We start from the raw sequence: 20103 nt of genomic DNA, 5'->3' as shown, positions 1-20103 counted from the left end.
GTTCTCTGTATAAGTAATTAAGAGGCACTCATACACCTTTAGAATAACAGAGGGTTTTTAGAGGTTTAGACCCATTGAGAGAGGAGAAAGTTGCCTATAAAACATCAGATTTTTTACAGGATCTTTCTCAGATATATCAGGAAAACTCAGGAGCATTCACAATTGCCATGAGGAGAATGGACCCTCAACAGGAATTTAGAGAGGTAAAAAACAGAAGAGATTCAAGTCTTTTTACAGTCTTCATAAACCTTCTTTTGCTCCATTCCAGGTTAGAGGGAAGCTCCAGACACTATTATCAGCCAACTCACTACATTTGAAAATGTAGTTAACATATAATAGTGACCAGTCTCTTATGCAGATTTCACTGGAATGTAAGAATATTAATAAATATGCAAAACTATTTTTTCCTGTATTTAACAAGTTGTTACTAAGTAAGTGAAAGTCATCTCCAAAAACAAATCAGCACAGTCAGACAGAAACCAATCATTGATTATTTGTCTTTTACATATTCCAAGAATCTTCATGTTTCACTGCTTGGGAAAAGGAATATATAATCCAATACAAAATGCATTTTCTTTGATTCAGTTATGCATGTACCTAATATTCTTCCAGCTTCATTTGTGATTTTTCTTTTTTTCTGGATAATAATCTAAGGCAACTTTTTTGGATGAGAATTTGTGTGTATTATTTTCCCCTGTTTACTCAGAAAGAGTAGTTTGTAATGAAACCACAGCTTTAACCACAGGATATTATATTCCCACACTGGCTCCTTTCCATGCTCCAGCCTCCATTTCTAATGCACAACAAATCAACCACTGCACTTCGAGAAGCAAAACAACATCAAATTCCACCCAAAACTAATCTGCCAAAGAGTTTAATACAGTGGTAGAAAAATGAAACTTAAAAAAAACGTCCTGCTGAATGAAGGGAAGATTTGGTCAGAAAATAATAAAAATGAAATACTCATTTATTATGAACACTGTTTAACATGTCTTCTGTGAGTTTCAGGAAGTAAAAAGCCTGCCTTCACTCTGCTATACATCAGACTGCTCTATAGCCTGATCTGGGTATCTGTATGTACAAACGATACAATTTAATTTACTTCTCTGTTTTAACAGACAGAATTTTTGCTTTTAGAGGCTTTCTTGATCACTATCCATACTCTGAGTCACAAACTGAGCTTTGGCTTTAAGCAATATTGAGCTTGATATAACACAGGAAATAAAAAACAGATACAGTGTTTTGCAATTAGGTCTACATATTCTGTCAATGTTTGCAGGAACATCCCAATAAAAGGGAAAAAACCAGCTTTCAAATCCCTGCAGCTTTCTTACACACAAAATCCCCATGAGGCTAACATCATGCCTGTGGTAGCTCCCTTCAATGCATATGGATACACCAGGAATTAATTTGCCTTCTTGTCCGACTTCTCTTATGTATTTTATTTTTTCTCAAGTCAGAGCTTAGCAAAACTTAAAATACTACAACTGTGCAATGACTATAATGAAGCAGGTGCTGAAATCTTTCTTACGTAATGTACTTCAGTAGGAAGCAAAGTTCCCAATGTGAAATGTGAACTATCTCTTTCAGCACTAAAAGCATCTTCAAAGGTATTTTTTCTGTGGCAATCGTGAAGAAAAACAGCTTAAGAAGCTCTGCTTTGTGGATTCGGATCCAAGACAGAATGTTATACATGCTAATTACATGGGTGACTGTGTTTTAAAACAAAACAAAAACAAAGAGGTGAAAGTCACCAGGATAAGAACAGGAATCTAACACTCCTTTTTTTTAAAAGGTAATACCATATTCAGTTATAAAGAACCCCTTACCACTTCCTTGATTAATGGGAAAAAAATCAAGGATGATAGAAGACCAATAGAATATTGAGGGATTTACCCCTGTATTTAAGTGCTAATGCACAGTAAAGACCTTGTAAGAAGAAGATACTTGCATAGAAATTTGAAGAAACTACTTAAAGCTAGGAAAAAAACCCACAAAACTATCAGTTCTACCAGCCCTACTTCAGTTTAAGGTTATTTTGAGAGTAGCAGATTCAGACTTGACACAGACGCTGTCCATAGACCGGCATTCAGCCATAGCTTTGAGAGGGCTTCTGGGTCCAGCAACTTCCACGGGACCTAACTCCCCCAACAGACATCAGGGATTTGGCTGCAATGTTCATGGGTAAATCCCAAGATGCCCATTGCATGGCATCATGGCATGAAGCATTTCACAAAACTTGTGTAAGGTGCCATGTAACACCTACAGGCAATAGAATCTGCCTCAAACACATTTTGCGCTTCAATAAGGAAGTTTTCTGGGGCTGAAATAGATGATGAATGCTGAAGCACTCAGGTAAAACTGCATGTAAGAGAAAGCCAGTAGTCCGATGTCAATTCATTTAAACCTGATGCTACAAGAAATAGATTGTGAATACACCACATATGGTGGATGGTGCAAACTCACCGTGCTGATATTACAAAAAGCTCAACTAGAGGACAGGTATGGCAGCCAGCTCAAGTTAATAGGCAGTGTCCAGGCACAAGATAAAATACCTGAGAGTCAGTACTGTATATGCTGTTGAAGGATAAATTCATGTACTGTCAGTTACTCGGTGCCTTCTATACCATGTCATATAGTAAAAGTAAGTAAAAACAAAATCACTCGAGGCATACTCCCTCGACTACAGTGTATGCTCAAGGGCTGGGGAATAAAATTGATTCTATCCATTTAAAAAGTTCCCAGCACTCCTTGAAATTTCTTTTAACCTTGTTCCTTTCAACTACCATAATCATCCTGATTCCATGATTAGATCACTTTTATCATCACAGTAGGTTACAGAGTCATGGCCTCTTTCAAGAGGAGGGGAAAAAGTAACTAGCGTGCCATGTTTCCTGCTCTCAGCACTGATTCTGTGTGAGTAATTACCTGTTAAACAGTTTTCACTGGTGTACTAATGTTTTTGAATGCAATGACTCACATAAATCTATTGTAAGACGCTAAATCATTCAACTGCCTACACTGATGACAACATAGCCAATCAAGATTTTACTAGAACTCTAAAAAATCCACATATGAAAGGAAATAAAACAAGTGAATATTTTCACAAGAGAAAGTGGCAATACGAACAAGGTAATTTTAGAAGTTCCTGTAGATGCTTGTTTCCCATAAAAACAGGAGGGCATTCAATTAACAGCACAAAGGATTCCGCAAAGACCAAAACTAACTTCCTGGCATGCTTAACAAACCTTAGAATTGGAGGAAAAAGACTAGAAGTCATAGTAATAATAGATCAATGTAATAGCAGAGACTAGGGGTAGCATGAGTGGAAGAAGTTCACATTCCTCTTCAATTTGTGATCAACTATTAGTATATCCAGTGTGCACAAGCTACTTACTTGACAAAAAAAACCCCACAAACTATAAAAGAATCAGTTGCATCAGTCTTATCTGCATTATTATATGTAGGAGAGGAGAAAAGGGATGAAAAGACTTTAGGAAGACACCATATGTGATGCTCCTGGCCAGAATATGTAACCATATTCACCTCATCTGTTGTTGCAGTGTTAGCAATAACACTAACATTTCATACAGAATTGGTTTGTCTGAAGTATACCTTAAAAGCAAACTGTCAAGAAATGCTCAGATGAAAGCCTTCAGAAAATGTTTGGTCTTTGAGAGTGCAAATGTAATTTTACATGAGCCTTTATTCATAAACAGAAATGCGGTTTATGGAGAACTATGGTGTTTACTTGTTTCAGTTATGAAATAAAATAACATGGCTATAAATAATTCTCCATCTTTTCTAGTGCTAAGTATATGAATTTTTACTAATACTCTATATTGTTCATATAAAAATAGGGTTGAATAGGAGATCAAGGTTATACCGGCATTCAAAGATTTATTACAGCAACCCTTCTCTGCTGATTTCATCAGTTTTTGAAGGATTGAAATCTAATTTTCTTGGGGTTTTTTTTGAGGCATAATTCTGATAAATCTAGCTAGAAAGCACCCACAGAAACATTTTCTGATGAAAAATAGATACACTTGCCATTGGAAATGTTTGTAACAATCTCAGGAAAGGAGGAACCTGACATGATTCCCTCAACACTGGGAAGTTTAGCGAGCCTGAAATTTCCCTCCCATGCTTGCTTTTCTGTCTTCCAGCACTGGAGGCCCTGAACACGTCTGAACATTGCTGCTTTACCCTCATGTCACATCAAGGGCAAGCGTTTGCAGAGCAGGGCTCGGCATGTGATGAGGTTCAGGAAGGTTGGAACAGGTCAGTTACTATTATCTTCCCCATTGCAAAGCACCACTGGCACCTGGGTATAAGATGCTCATGTATCTTGCCTGTCTGCGGCTTTTCGTTACTCTCCTAATCAGCACTGTCAGCAGAGCTTCTCCAGATTTAGCTGAGGGCATTAATGCAGTCAGCATAGTAGCAGTGATGTGTGTTTTAACCAGCATCCAGATTAGGTAACACAGTGATTTGTCCACAGCAGCACTCCAGCTGTTGCTGCTGTTCTGGGAGGAGGTTTATTATGTGGAGAAAGGCCAACATGTTTTATCTTATAACTGATAATCCAGAAGAGCTAACATGTTCATTTGCTGCAGGTCACTTTACAAATAACTCCTAACGTGATTGTGGGATTGTACCTTGCAGACAAACCAATTAAATACTCTGTTATTTCTAATCTCAGGCCCTTTTTGTTTGACTTGCATGAATGCAGCTCCAGCAAAGCCTCTTCATAACTTTGCTACTAAATCCTCTGCAAACTCACCCTCCCAATACTGCTGTTTCCAGAGTGCCTTGACAATCTGTCATATCTTATGGTAACAACAAACATCTCTTGCGTCTTCTCTGTACTCACAGTTTAGCCCCAGCCAGCCACGTGAAAGCAACTCATCACCTTTGCTATCTTCAGCTAGGTTATTGATTTCCTTCAAGTCAGGCATGCTGAATCAGGGACATGAATTGACCCAATAATTTAATTTGAAAATATCAGAATATAAGTTAAACCCTGCTTATATGAAAAACATAAATACAGGGATCATTTGGCCCATGTAATACTAGTACGGAGGAACATATATTATGAATATTACCAAAAATCACTCAATTTGACTTTTGCTGAGAACTTTCACTTTATGTCTCAGCGAGATTACATGTTTAGGCAGACTAAAAACTTGCTTGGTCGATTTCTTCTTATTATTAAGTCATTATTTTGGTCCCAAACATAGTTGTTATGAATGCCATTAACTGCATTATATGAAGCATTAAAATACTGGCATGTTTAGACTGCCATCTCAAGAAGAGACCCATAATCAGTCTCACGTTGTTCAGAGGTTTGTAGCTCTGTAAAATTTCATCCCACTTACAAGGTATTGATTGAATGGCTGTTAACTACTTGCAATTTAAGGTTAACTAAAAACCACAAAAGTTGTTCACTGCTACTATCAATTCCTGTATATACCTTGAATTTGTGAATACTCTTCCTGTCTTTGCCATGCTAATACCTCCCAGAAAGAACTTCCCCAAAATGTCTAGAACACTTCTTAAAGTACCAGCCAAAGAATGAGTAAATAAAAATGTCAGAGAAAATATCTTTATCTATTTCCCCTAGTAAAACAGCTTTGACCAATAGTTTGTAGAGGTTAGAAGATATGACAGGTCACAGAAATAAACATGCACTTTTCTTTTAATCCTACATGAAAACCCTTTTATTTAGGGAAAAGAAGTAGATTCAGAAGATAGAATACTACAATCACCATGAAAACATATCCAGGAAAGACTCTTACTGTGCCCATTGCAAAGATCAAAGGTACTTTCTATTGCATTTTTTCCTTTTGTTTTGAAAGCACTTTGTTAGTAAAAATTCTGACAACCAGAGTTATCAGAGTTATCCAGACCTGCCCTGACAAGGACAACTGGGATGAATTCCCACTCTGAGTACAGTGAGCTTTGTCTCAGTCCTATTTATCTTCTCAGACCAAGAAATGTTAAGCAATAAAGAAATGTGCTAGAAACTGATGGTCTGTTGCCCAGATGAAGGAATTATCTTCATTATCTTTGAATATTAAAGCTGAACATGGAATTAAGCCCATCCATTGAAAGATGGAATCTGAAGAAAAGACTCAAACATATGGGAGATTAGACTTCCCTGGCTCAGTGATATCCCTACTAGGGTGTTGTGATCATTGCACATTCCCAGCTTATTTTAACACAATACAGTTTTAACAACAGCTAAAGCTACTTATTTCTTCCACTGGAATAAAACCAGTAAGTATTAATCGTGCTATCAAATGGTGCACAAACGAACTGTGCAGGGGCCACTTCTTAACCATAGTTCACTACCTTTTATGCAGCTTGTCTATAGAAATTAAACTCTTTATGACTGCAAAGGAAGGGCAAGCATTGACCTAAAGTGTAATTCCACACGACAGGATGGTCATGGGCTATGCGATGGGCAGATTTCCTTTCCTATGCAATCTTGGCCATGTCAGCCTTGGGAGATGCTGCAAATCCCACAGCTCAAACCAGGTCTAGATTTTCTGCAAGGAGTCCACAAGGAACAAGCAACACGGTGGATCTGTGTTTGCAGACTCCTCGTGAGCAGCCACTTCTCATGCTAACACGCTTTAGCAACCCTTCCTCAGTCAATAATAATGTGCAGATCAGTAATGAAGGACCGTTCATAAAATACACATATTTATCCCCTTTCTTCCATGATAAAGACAATTGTCATATACCTACTTAAAACTTTCTATTTCAATGAGCCTGGCAGCCATAGCTGGCTTTATGCTGCCTATTGTGCATCCTTTTGCTCTTCCCCTGTACCTGCAAATGACTTGTGTAGTTAGTGCACAGTATTTTTAGTTGTCAGATTACAGACAACCTAAAGCATTTTGAAATTCCAGCTATAACTAGGACTTCTGACTGATCTGGTAGTGCTGCTGATAGTTACAGCAACTGTTAGACTGTGTTCACTTCATGACAACATTTGTGGGAGAAAGACAAATTGGAAAATATGAGTATGTGAAAGCAATCCCTCCCATATATTGTCAGCTTTGAAAATAATCTGTTGGTTGCTATGAGACTGGTTGTGTAGGGAGAGAGGCCAAGGTTTTAGATGGACACAAGTGGAGTATAGCAGTAGATTAGTAAGCACATAGGGGACAGATGGCTTTGTAACTGACAAAAAGACTTTGCCACTCAAATGATTTCTTCACCCACAAATGCTACTACAGAAAATGAAAAGGCAACTCAAATGATTAATCCTGCCTGAACCTTAAGAAATTGGCTGAATCTTGGTTGAATCACAACAAATACACTCACAATATATTTTTCATTGTCTCTTGAAATTAACGAAGAGACAAAAAAGTTGATATATAAACATAAAAAAGTTACACTTCTGTGAGACTTAGCAATCATTTTAATTATCTCTGCATTTTTCCTCAAAATACTTTTTCCTTCTACAAGAGCTGACATGCAATAGATTAGATTAAAAACATTAGAAGTTGCTTGGTTTTGCAGTAGACAAAGAAAAAGCCCTCAAAATCTGAAAAGTCTCATTGAAAGACTCAAGTCTTGAACTATGTCTCTTTATCTTAACCACTTATGGAATAAGAAGGTTTTAAGAGTGCAAGAGTAAAATACACTCTATTTTTCAGTCCACAGAACTGATGTTCTACTGAAATTAAAAAGTCTTTGAGATGACATGCACACATTATCATTTCCAGAGGAGGTCAAGGAGTGTGAATTTACTGTAGCCCCTGCTTTCTGCTGTGCTATCATGGTGCTGTTTACCTCCCATACTTCTCACAGTCTGTATAAAACAGCAATTTTTCCCCAGCAGCTGTAAAATCGCAGAAAAATATAGAGGTGCAGCCAAGGACTGCATGCGTGCTTTCTTACATGACAGCTGTACCAAGGCTTTTCCTATATTTTCACCCTGCAGATTGCTCTGTGTTTATGTTACCTACCTACACATATATGAATTCAGCATATACTGCTCTGGGGCCATCAACACAGAGGTAAGTGTATATGCATGCCTCTGTACCACACACACACAAAAATCTTAATACACTGGTGTGTAATTTTACTTCTTCTTAAACTTTATATCTTGAACCTTAGTTGTAGTGAAATAACTTGAAACAGTTTTTTTTTTTCTAGAAGTCAAGCCTTGCAGGAGAGTAACTACAGGCAAGGAACATTTGCTTTCCTGGTTTTGAAAGTGCATGTTTACAACATAAAATACAACTTGTTTGACTATTGCACATCAGCACAATATCATTTTACAGAATTAGATGCTCTCCTCCCCAAAAGAGGACTGTGATGCCCACCTATCACTCGATTACAGTCAGTGAGCCAACACACAGGTGCTGGGGCATCTCCACATGCAACATATTATTGGGACAAGAAACCAGGTGGACACACATTTGCTCATTTCAGTGTGTCACCACTTGCTGGTTTGGTTACTTTTAATATCAGGATGATAAACGTGAAAAAGCACTACAGATGCATGAAACAATGCATTTAGAAGTACTGTTGCTTCAGTCGTTCAGTCATATTACACAGAGTAATTAAGGAAAGCTGGCACACAGGCTGACAAGTCATGTTATGGATAGTGTTTATAGAAGCACCAAGTTTCTGTTGCCATGGGGATGCTAACTCTGAACCGACTGTTTTTATGTATCTGAAACCTCAATCAAAAATTGTTTGAATATATGTGTGTGTGGGTGTTTGTGTCTACAAGGAATGAAACTAGAAAATACAAGATGATATCAAATAGAAACTAAGTTATGGGACACAAGGGAGTATCTGGTTGATTAAACTAACAAATAGGCTCACAGTCCTTCTATTTTCTTGTCTGAGTACATAAATTATATTTATACCTGTACACTAAATGTATAATTGTTGAGGGAAATCTGTAGCCAGCAGACATTGATACTGAGTTCACTGAAGCCAGAGAATTTAGGGCAGACTTTCACCAGCTGATGATGTCTTCTGATTCCTACAGTACAAAGGTCCTACATGGGATAATTTTGACACAATTCAACTGCATTTTCTTTATTAGCTTCTGTTCTTCCCTGACAAGGGCTTTCAGGTACTTACTACCATTTGTCAATAACCCCCAAGGAAATCCTCCCATGACTTTAAGTCAAATTTTGGATTACTGACAAAAAAAAAGCTGAACTTTAATAGCTTTTTTTCAGCATTTAAATCAGCAAATTAAGTCTTCCTATATGGTTTGAGTCACCTTACATGATGACTCTGAGATTGTATTTTTTAAGGTTCACTTGACCACATTATACTAAACTGGGTGCTATATTAAGTAATATTAAATATTTAATCTATGATGACAGGTATTTTTGGAAGCTGATACAACAGTACTCATGAATGAGGAAATGAACTTTGACAAAATGAGTGGTTTGACAGATGGTAGTTTGCTTAGAGCTCTTCCTAACAGATGTTTGAACGAATGTTCTGCAAGACCTCTGTGTATTTTGGGTTTTAACATTTTATTAGCAAATAGCTATCACCTGGTGCATACTTGCTCTTTGGAAGTTCTTGATGTGGAAGATAGTAATTATTCTCCTTGTATTTCACGAAGGAAAAAAAAAAAACAACACTTTATTGATTCCTGCTTGCAGATAAGAATTATGTAACTTAGAAAGCCTTTACTACAAGTACACTTTTTGTGTGTCAGAATAGTTATGGTTAGCTTGGTAAGATTTACAGACACACAATTAACTAGGTCAGTATTAGGGACTGCAAGGCCTCAAAATGTGAAGCTGAGAACTAGAGATGAGATTGAAACCACAGGTCATGTGGGAAACACTTGTGTAAAAACCAAATTAACCCACAAATAAAAGCATACGTTATACCTACCAGATGCAATATTCCAATATATTTAGATTGAAGAAGCAACCAAAACACATCCATAGTAATTGCTAAATAAAGAACCAACAATGTCTGCCGGAGCAGAAACTAGAATTTAGATTCTCTCAAACAAGTATCAGTGAGTGCTGTGTATAGGCAATATGTAAGGAAGAATATTGTACTCCTTTTTCTCTGGATGAATGTGTTGATCAGCCATGCAGCACGCTGGCTCTGCACTGGACATTTCCATGCATTTCATGGGATATCCAATGTGTTGGTCCCTAATTCATCACTCTGATTTCTGCTGTGGGAGACAGCTTTGTAAGAACTACATTTTTGTGGCTCTAAGTGAACTTAGTTGACCTTAAAATTTTAAATTATTATACGCAGAGGACTTGAAAAATTTTACCCTGAATCTGCTGGGGTAGATTACTTTCCCTCACAGATCTCTAAAGGAAGCCTACTTGCTCATACTTTTAAGAAATATAACGAAGAGGTTTTTCTAGAACTGTGCAAAGTTACTAAAAATTTAAAAAAAAAGTAGTATTTAAAACACATATACTGAGTAGGTAGAAGTAAACAAACCAAATGTATTTTAATTTAGACTAAAATTTAGGCTAATGTATTCAAACTACCAATCAGGAGTTGGGCACCTTTTTAATGAAACTGTTGTATCTCAAAATACGGAGTTTCATCTGCACTTAGGCATATAGCGTCAGAAAAGCCATTTAGAGAAGAAATTAGAAGAATGTTAAAATCAGAATGCTCTTTTCATATATTCTAAACAAGAATTCTAAATTTTCCATTTTGAAATGACATTCGACATTCAAAAATTGATCCAAAAAAAGAATAAAAATATGAAAATTGATGCAAAAATATGCATTATTAGAAGAGGAAAAAACCCAAAAGAAATGTTTTGGACAAGTTGTATGAAATAAAAACTAGGTGGAAAACCTAACTACTCAACCTGAACAACTTTATTTCCCATTTCTTGATTCTGCAACCAAGCCGAGCAGTCTAGGTATTTTGCAAATGAATCCTGCTCCTTTTTGCGATAATAAAATTAAATATTTGAATATTTTATTTAACAGCCAATTGGTAACCATACTGATGTCTCCGTATGAATGGTTCCTTATATTTTAAGGAGGGATAACAAAATAGCTTTTTACAAAATAGCTTTTTTTCCTCTTTAATAACTTACATTTATATACAACAGTCTACAGCAGCAGTTCAGCTGTTCAATCACAGTTTCCACCCAGTGGTATGATACTTAGTTCATATTCTTCAGATGTAATGTATGCCCAAATCTGCTCTTGGTGGCTGTGGTTTATTACTGGCCTCACATAAATTCCGTATCTAAAAGACCATAGAGCACTTTAAAAAGAGCTGGTAGTCCCTTGTACAGCACTCATTGCATCATCAGTTACATTCCTCACAGGGATCCTCTTCACTATCACAATCAGGAGATGAGCAGAAGTTAAGGAATCTCTTGTTCTTAGATGTGATATCTCAGTCACAGTGCAACAGCAACAACTGAATGGGAACCAGCAGACACTGATCTTTCTTCTTCCTTTTTGATTGCTACAGCCACGACAAGAAAATCAAATTTAGCCCATCCTTTCCTTAACTAAAACTTTCCTTGACGCTTTCTGACATGAAACATCACCTTTGCCAGCTGTACCCATATTTGCTGTCTGATGTGTCCTACCAGACTTCACTGCTGTCTAGCCTTTAATCTAATACCTTTTACCCTATACCTCTTCTATGTCTTTACCCATCTTCTTGCTTTGTTCTAAGACTGTCACATATTTCTGAGGTTGATATTCTTAGGAGTCCCAGCCCAGCTCACCCTGTGAGGCAGTGGCAGGAGCCACTGAAGTTCAGCTGTGAGCTCCTTCTCCATTCCAGGTTCCCTGATGTAAGTGGTGTAAGTCTTACTGTTGCTGGGAAAATTAACTTTTAGAAAGGTTCATCTATGGACTGAGAACTTGCATTATTTGCAGAACAAAAAGACCATATCTACTCTGAAAGCCTAAAGAAGCAGGACTATTAACTTAACGGCACAATATTCACCTACCTTACTCTCTCATTCCTGAGAGAACATACTTCTCCCAATTACTCATACATTTTAATTGCATGACTTAGGATTTTGGCACTGTAGGCTAGTCCTTACATCGCTAATTATACCAAATCTCATTTCACAGTTTTCTTTATGACATTCCAGTTTCTGTATTTTTGGTATATTCACCGCTGTTGAGGTCTTTGTGTATTACAGGAATAGTAACTGTAGCGATATAAAAAAAAAGGACAATATTTTATAGAAGCAAAGGGAAAACAGCCATGAACAGGTGCAAAATGAGTTAAGAAAAATTAGGTTTGGGTTGTGAAACTGGGAGAGAAGAAGAAATGTCAGGGTACAGGCATGGATCCCTAGGTTAGATATCACTAGAGAGCAGTAACATTTAGAATGTCCTGTGTTAGAGATTAACAGCAATTAACAGCAATTATGGTTTTGCATATGGTAGAGAGAGAATAGAAACAATTGTCCTGGCCATGACCATCTATATTCTGCTTCATACTGCTCTAAGGAAAAATATAATGAATAGAAAAATACAGATATGTGCAAGAAAGTAGCAGAGATGGAATAAGAGAGACAGTGGAATAAGAATAAAAAGAAACAGATTATTTTGCAGGCATGAATCTAAAGGGGAAAAAAAAAAAAAAAGGAAAAGAGAAATCTGTGCTTTCTTATAAAAAGAGTTTTGACATTGAAGACTGGTTACCAGAACAGGCAAAGTGACCATTTGGGTTATATCTCATGAACAATTAATGAAAAATAGAAATGTGGGATGTTTTCCTCATTGCATTTGGAAACATTAAAAGGTAGTGTCACTAATGAAGTGGTAAGCACATGCTATTTTATCACAGTCAACCTACAAGGAGACACAGAGGTCAGCAGAACTTTAAAATGGAGATATGACTTACTCTGACTTTAATTTACCTTCAAAAACATAGTCACTGACCCTTTAAATCACGAGCCAACTACAAGCATTGTAGTGCCATTACTAATTACATGCTGAGAGTGTAAATTTAAAACAGTAATTTCAATTTTCAGTTCATTGGGAGAATGCAGGAAAATGAAATTGCATACTAATTAGTTCGTATGTGTCAGACACCTGAAAGATTAGACAAAAAAACTCTAGACTCATTACAAGCGAGTTATAAGCAAAGCACTCAAACCTTTCGTTTGCCAAGCTGCATATAAATAAAGAAATTAAATGACAAAGAAAACTGATAATGATGGAACGCAGGAAAAATAGCTACAGGCCTGTATGTACTTATACTTTGGAGGATTTTGCTCATTATACACAGCTTCCTTTAGAATTTATCTAGCATTAGAAACTATAAGAGGATAACAGGCTACTCCTTGAGGTTCACTTTGCAGAATGTTAATTTACATTTCTTAAAAATGGTGTTTCTGGCTTTGTAACTTTCCACTTAATCTCTGCCAAACATTCACAGTGTTTTTCAGGAGCCATCTTCTGGACCAGCTGCTTTGTCACTCAGAGCAGAATGGAAAAGGTCCCATATACAGATCCCACAAATTAGGATGTGGGAAGAAGCTGGTGATATGATAACAGAACTAAAAACTAAGAGTAGGCTATTGTTACAGGGAGGATTTTTCTGACAAGACCCGAAAGAAGGTAGACAGAAACTTGGCACAAATCAGAGTGGGCTGACTTTTTGTAACCTTCTACAAATGCTTACGAAGTATCTCCTTGGCCATTATAGGAGTGGTGCAAAAATAAGATAGGGATTTCTGCTTCTCCTCTCAACAGAAACTGTTCACCCATGTAAGGGTCAGGCAGTGTCTGTCTCAAGAGCGCATTTCATGCTTGAAGAACAAGGCAGTGCACTGATGTAAAGAACTGCTATGCAGTGCATAAAGTCTGAGTTTGTGGAGGTCTGTATCCTTGCCAAATCAAATCAGGGTTTCTGCAGAAGGCTAAAAAGCAGTTTTTCTCTACAAGTATCATCTCCCTGACACGTTTAGATTTTCTGTTCCCAGGTGCTCTAAGGAGAAAAGTCTTCAGAAAAGGGGGGGACAAAAAAGTTCTCTCAAGATTCAAACTTCTGGTTTTAAATTACAGAGTATTTTTATTTTTAGTCTGAACTAAAAAGAAAAATAGAATACTTGGAAAGTTTTGTGAAAATTATAGACCAAAATTTATTTTCAAAGAAAAATGAGAAGAAAAAGAAGGGAATGCTAGGTGTTTAGTACACATTGATCATATCACTTAATTAGCTTCTAGAAAAGTCCTTACATACTGTGGCTGTCAAAATTACAGAATAACCTGCATGGAATTTGCATTACCTAGTTCATTAACTCCTAAAAAGAAAAGTTGTTCAAATATGGTACCTTGGGCTGAGATTTGTGGACACGTTTCCTCCATTTGTTTGTCCTTGCTTCCAGGTAAGAGCAAAGGGAAGACTTCCCTGGGAGCAAAGTCCAAGGCAGAATTACCTCTGGTCTGGGTAGAAACCTGCACGGCTGCCACCATGGCAGGTGGTGGCTCTGACAAGCACAAATGTGGAAGCAGACCATTATCCATCCCCATCCCGTTCATCGCCTGGTAAAGACACATCTAGGGGGCCAGTGCTAAATGGTTTTGATTTTTTTCTCCAGCTCATTTAATAAAGCTCACACTTTAATGCAGTCCACAAAGTACTGTAACACAGACTTTTTCTTTATCCATTAAAGTTACATTAGTAACTTTCACTCCTGTGAAAATAATCATGCCCAAGTCCCTTAGCATTATTCTTGCCAGTTCTTCAATGTATAAGTTTTACAGACTACCTAATCCCTCTGCTGTTTATGGAATAAAACTGACTTAAGATGCATTGAAGGGCCATTGTGTTTTCACTCTGCAGTGAATAACAAACAGCAACATTGGCTTCATTTTTCAGAACTGACAAAACCCAGCACTCTCACCACACCAGTTTCAGAAAACTTAATCAAACAGCGTTTTGTGCCTGCTTTCCAGACTAGAAAAATGAACGGGTAAACCTGCTCACTTTTTCCCCAAACATATGGCAACTGCTCAGAAAACTCACAAATAACAGTCAGTACAAAAACTTGAATATAAACACAAATTGTGCCATGTACATGAAGGTAACTCCAAGAAGAGCGTGTCTGACACACCCAAGGGACAGACGGATGGTTCAACTTAGCGCTGATAGACAAGATGCTCAAGTACCATCTTTTGCTGCTCCTGTGGTTGTTCATTGGGTGGGAAGAACTGCCTTCACATGTTGATTGCACTGATCAGTACAAGAGGTCATCCCATACATATCTAACATCACCTTTATTAACTAACAGCTGAAAACGCTAAAGCTTAGCCCAATTCACATATCATGAAAAGACCATAAATGTAGTGAGCTATAGCTTCATTACTTTTATCAAAGTAATTTGCTGGGTACAAAGAAATCCAGTCCACAAAAGTAGGCACTGCCATTTGAATCATTCTAGCAATAACACCCTTGAGTGGAAGTGAAAAAATAAGTGTGTATTTTCAGCCCCATGGATGTGGGTGAACTACCAGTTATTTCAACTTTAACTAAAAAAGTTCCTGTTATTTCCAACGTATTCACACAATGCTTAACCTGTATGCCCAGGACAGCTCAGAATGGAGGACAAACTATTCCTACAGCCAAAATCACATTAAAGCACTCTAGAATGATGCCCAAGGAAGGCTGCATGTGTCAAAGTATCTCCACCATGAGATACTGCTGTGAAATGCTACTAAGAACCTAATTAACAAATGTAACATATGTGGAAAACAGCTTCATTGAAAAGAGTCTTTACAAATTTGCTTCCATGGTTTAGAGACACAATGGAACATATGCATACTTTTTCTTTTTTTTTTTTTTAAATTTGTGCATTTAGAAAGTTGAGATGATTATTGTTTTGTAACTAAATAGTCTCTTTTAGTCTAGACTGCACTTCTGACAGTGAATAAGAACCTAGCTGTTAGTTTACCACTTGTCTTTATCAGTCTCTTAAGCGACTCTGGCAATTGAGTCAAGGAGATTTTTTTTCCTCCTCGGCTCCATCTGTTACCTGAATCCATGGCCATCTGTCATTTTCTGCAGCAGTCCAAGCATTCACAAGACCCTTCTTATTAAGTCGTGCATAGTATGGGTACCATTTCTGGAGTCCAAAAAGAGCTCGATGAGTGGATGATGCAGTAATTTGTTGGTTTGACACAATTCCTCCTTCTATCCCTAGTGGGCCAGAGCATCCTGTGAATGGAAACAAGTAAATAAATTAATGCAACTGAAATGATCGAATCTTCTAAGTGGCTGTAATTGCAAATAGCGTGCAAATAGATCCAAAATGTTGTGTCAAATGTGTTATTAGAAGAGATTTAAAACACTTGAGTAGCATTTTTTTTTCAGAAATAATAAAAAGTACAAAAATTATGCTTGTAAGTAACTATTCCCATTGCAAAATTAATGAAATAGTTTAAGCTTTCATTTCTTTGTATTATCTGAAGAGTTGTGAGTTTGTCTTTACAGATATGATGAAAGAAAATTATCCTTAGATTCAAATATTGAAATAGTTGCTAAATGCGAATTTAAAATTCTGTAATTGCTGCAAAGTATCGTATCGCTGCTCTTGCAATAGAGGTTAGCATTTAGCCAATATACCATCTATTGTTATTGCAGTTATCTTCACAAATATGAAATTAGACACATGATATTGTTCAGTTACATTAAAAATAGTTAAGGGTCTTTTACATCTAATAAGCAAACCACACAGTATATATTCAATTGTAATGTTCAAATGTTCAAAATTTCATGTGTGACATTCATCATCCATTTATTCACCTGAAATACTCGCAGATGTAATCTTTTTTTAAAGTCCAGACATTTCTGTATACATTGTTTTCTGAAGCTACTCCATATGAGTACAGGAACAAGTGCAGCAAATTATTATGAGCCATCCAAACAGAGAAAAAGTTGAAAATTCATCGTAAGTAAATGATTGCCAGTCTTTTGAACACTACTGAATACCCCAGACCCTTTGAAATAAATATTTTTTCTCAGCTCAATTTTGATGCAGAGTATGAAGAGAACAGGAAATACTGTAGCAGCTGCCAAAAAGATCTGCTTTGTGGGTCAACTGCCATTCAGCAATTTTGAACACAACAGGATAGAGCAGGCATTTACTTACACTTTAGGTTTCCTCAGACACCTGGCAGTGTTTCACCTTAAGCAGTACTAGAGAATGAACTCCGAAATGGTACTGCTATGAAAACCTTACACCACATGGGCACAAAGTCACCAATAATTTAATTCCTTGTTAACTTAAAGAAACAGAAAATAAAAAGTGACCAGTGCAATTTGCTTCTTTAAGCAGAAGCTGAGGCAGAGAGATTGCTGGGAGTCATTGCGATATAGTCTCTGGGTATTGTGTGTCACTGATAACTGAGAAAAACACAAACAGAATTTCAGTTTTAAGTTGTTTATGGAGCAAGGGCCATGGACCAGCACATGCTTGTGCACTGAAAAAGAAACTAAAACCCACACACAGCTGGATTTCAAGTGTGCTACTTCTTAAATGTAAAAAGAGGTTTAATTTAAGGATACGTTTAAACGCTTCTATGATTCTAAATGAAATCCTGGCCCCATTGAAACTGACTGATTTGCAACATCTGATAATTTCATCCACATTTTTAACTGTCCATGAAACTCAGCTAGAATCTAAAGCCCCAGTTCTACTTTTCTGCGTAATGTAGCACCCAACAATAAAGGCAGAGCATTCAGCACTTGACCAATAACTCTTTTAATGATATACAAAATATAACAAAACACGGATCTCCCTTGCTGTTGTGCCAGCTGTGTAGTAGTGCCAGAAAACAAATCATTTGTCAACAGCATAGGCAGGCACAATATAGGATGTATTAAAAAACCCCACGTATGTTGGAAAAATGTTATTTTTCATTGTGTTATCATGTGTTATTTATAGATTGAAAGATCTGTTCAAATCTCAGCTCTGTTATGAAATCTTTTCATCTAATCAGAATAAATTCCTTCAGTGTATAAACTGCCATATTTGCTTGCAAGCCAGAGGTATACTACTCTACTAAGAAAACTGCATATTTTTGAAAGTTTCTTACATGTACTTAAGAAAATATCTTTGATGTTTCATAACAAGGAAGTGCACATGAGTTTGTCTGTATGTGTGTGTGACTCACAAACTCACACATGTACATACAGGACTGATTCCAGCTCATCATGAGATTAACTGCTCTTAACAGCTGGTATAGATTGATAAGTATTTAAAAATAAAGATGTGAGAAAACAGAAGAGAGGTTTCCAAGAGGAGCTGAAGTGGAGGCATGGCAGGTGTTTTAATATGTACGTGGAACATACAGCTATATTCTGTATATATATACTTCTTTCATCGTGAGAACAGGGACAAGGACACCTGCCAGCCCTGCTAGTATTATTCAGTGACCTAACGGAAAAAAATATGTGCATGAAGTCAGGGTCCCACCATGTGTCAGGGCCAGTTTTGACTGGGGTCCAGCTAATGGTATTTGGCTTCAGTAGACAAGAAGAACATGTATTTGATGACCCTTGATCTCCTATAAATATCCCAGCTTTGGCAGACTTGGAAGGGATGTGGATGTCCGTTTTTTTTTTGCTTATCAGCCTCTGTTTAATGTGCTTGAGATACAGTAAATGGTGTTTGAAATACGTGTGAATTCCTTACAGGAGAAAGGTGAATTTTCCTTTCTGCATTGGAGGCAGTTAAATTACCAAGTACAGCACTTAACTCTACTTTGTCAGTTGTGACCATATATGGTCAGACATATCTACCTTAGCTTTAGGAGGATTATTCTTGAAATGCAAAGCAAATCTTTACCTTTGGGAATAAGTATTTCATTGTACAGGCTTCTTATTTTAATTGCAGTTCCAGTCTTGGTTGTCATGTTTGTCAGTTTTTTGATGTGATTTAAACACAAAATTTACCACTACTCCTGAAAATTAAAACTACAACATTAAGGATAGTTTCCACTTTGGTGTTCAGTTCAAGCATAATGACGTGAGATGCGTAGAAAATATGAGACTGGATAATAATTTCTAAGCAATATTATCCTTACAACATAATATATGTACAAGCCATTGAGATCTGTCTTTAGAGGATCTTTTTTCAACACCCTGAAGGCCATAATTCATGAGGTGGTTAGCTTGGATTAAGTTAAAGCTTAATCCTGCTTGAGACCTGCTTGCAGGTCCACATGACAGAATTTGCAATGCAATCTTGGTCTGACCATAGCAGTTCTGATGAACTGAGCAATTTCCTAAGTACAGGTCTGGCAGATGGGCCTTGAGGAAGCCCACGCAGGACTCTCTCTTCCTGAGAGTTAAGATAACTCCATGTGCATCATGAGGGCTTTTTGGTTTTAGTAGTCTTAACTTGAACTTGACCACATTGTATTTAATCTTCTATTGCACAGCCAGGTCAATCTTCGTTTCAAAATTTTTTTTACACTCTTCAGTCTATTTTAATATTGCCAGGTAGATTTCTTAAATTATCAGAACATTTTGCTGTCTTTCTCATTTATCAAACAGCCTGGACTTCAGCAGAAGATTTGTTAGGACTCTCTGAGTAATCTCCTTCCACTTTTAAAACTGCAGATTTACCCATTCTTTTGTTCATTACTTTTAACTGGACATTATTCTACAAGAAAACCTTTCCATTTACTTTTATCTGTTGAAAGAAAATAGTTGAACACATTGTTGGATAGTCAAATACTGCACAGTAAATGGACTTTCCTTAGCCATATGCTCATTAATTTCTTCCAAATACTCCAATAGACTTGTGAGTCATATGTTCTCTTTACAAAAGTTCTAATGGGGCTATTACTGTCTAAAATCCCAATAAATTTACTTTTCTTGAAAAGTCTCAGCTGAATGATCTGCCTCTGGTTCCACCAAACATCTTACATTAGTAAAGGGCTGGTTAGAGACTGGCATCTGTACAAGATATTCAATTTGAGACACAAAAAATACTTTTCATCAAGTTAAGATATTAAGAGATCCTTTTTTTTTTTTTTTCTTTAGTGCTTAATGGCTGTGATATGCCATTGATTACTAGCAATGAAGGAAATAAGCAAATGTAGATTTTGGAGACTGTCTTTTAAATAA

General features: G+C 36.9%; 1 protein-coding gene across 4 annotated transcripts in view; it reads right to left on the bottom strand.

The window, feature by feature from the left end:
* EDIL3 (EGF like repeats and discoidin domains 3) overlaps nucleotides 1–20103 on the bottom strand; it is a 250484-nt gene that overhangs the window by 59824 nt on the left and 170557 nt on the right. For all 4 annotated transcript variants that reach the window (XM_071801892.1, XM_065860558.2, XM_065860557.2 and 1 more), the window contains one exon: nucleotides 16004–16185. In XM_071801892.1, the coding sequence (XP_071657993.1) occupies nucleotides 16004–16185 (182 nt within the window). The remainder of the gene's footprint in view (nucleotides 1–16003; nucleotides 16186–20103) is intronic.

This window comes from Patagioenas fasciata, chromosome Z (assembly GCF_037038585.1).
Source record: "Patagioenas fasciata isolate bPatFas1 chromosome Z, bPatFas1.hap1, whole genome shotgun sequence".
Lineage (NCBI taxonomy): Eukaryota > Metazoa > Chordata > Aves > Columbiformes > Columbidae > Patagioenas > Patagioenas fasciata.
The sequence above is the reverse complement of the archived record's forward strand: the minus strand, read 5'-3'. Positions and strand labels throughout refer to the sequence as shown.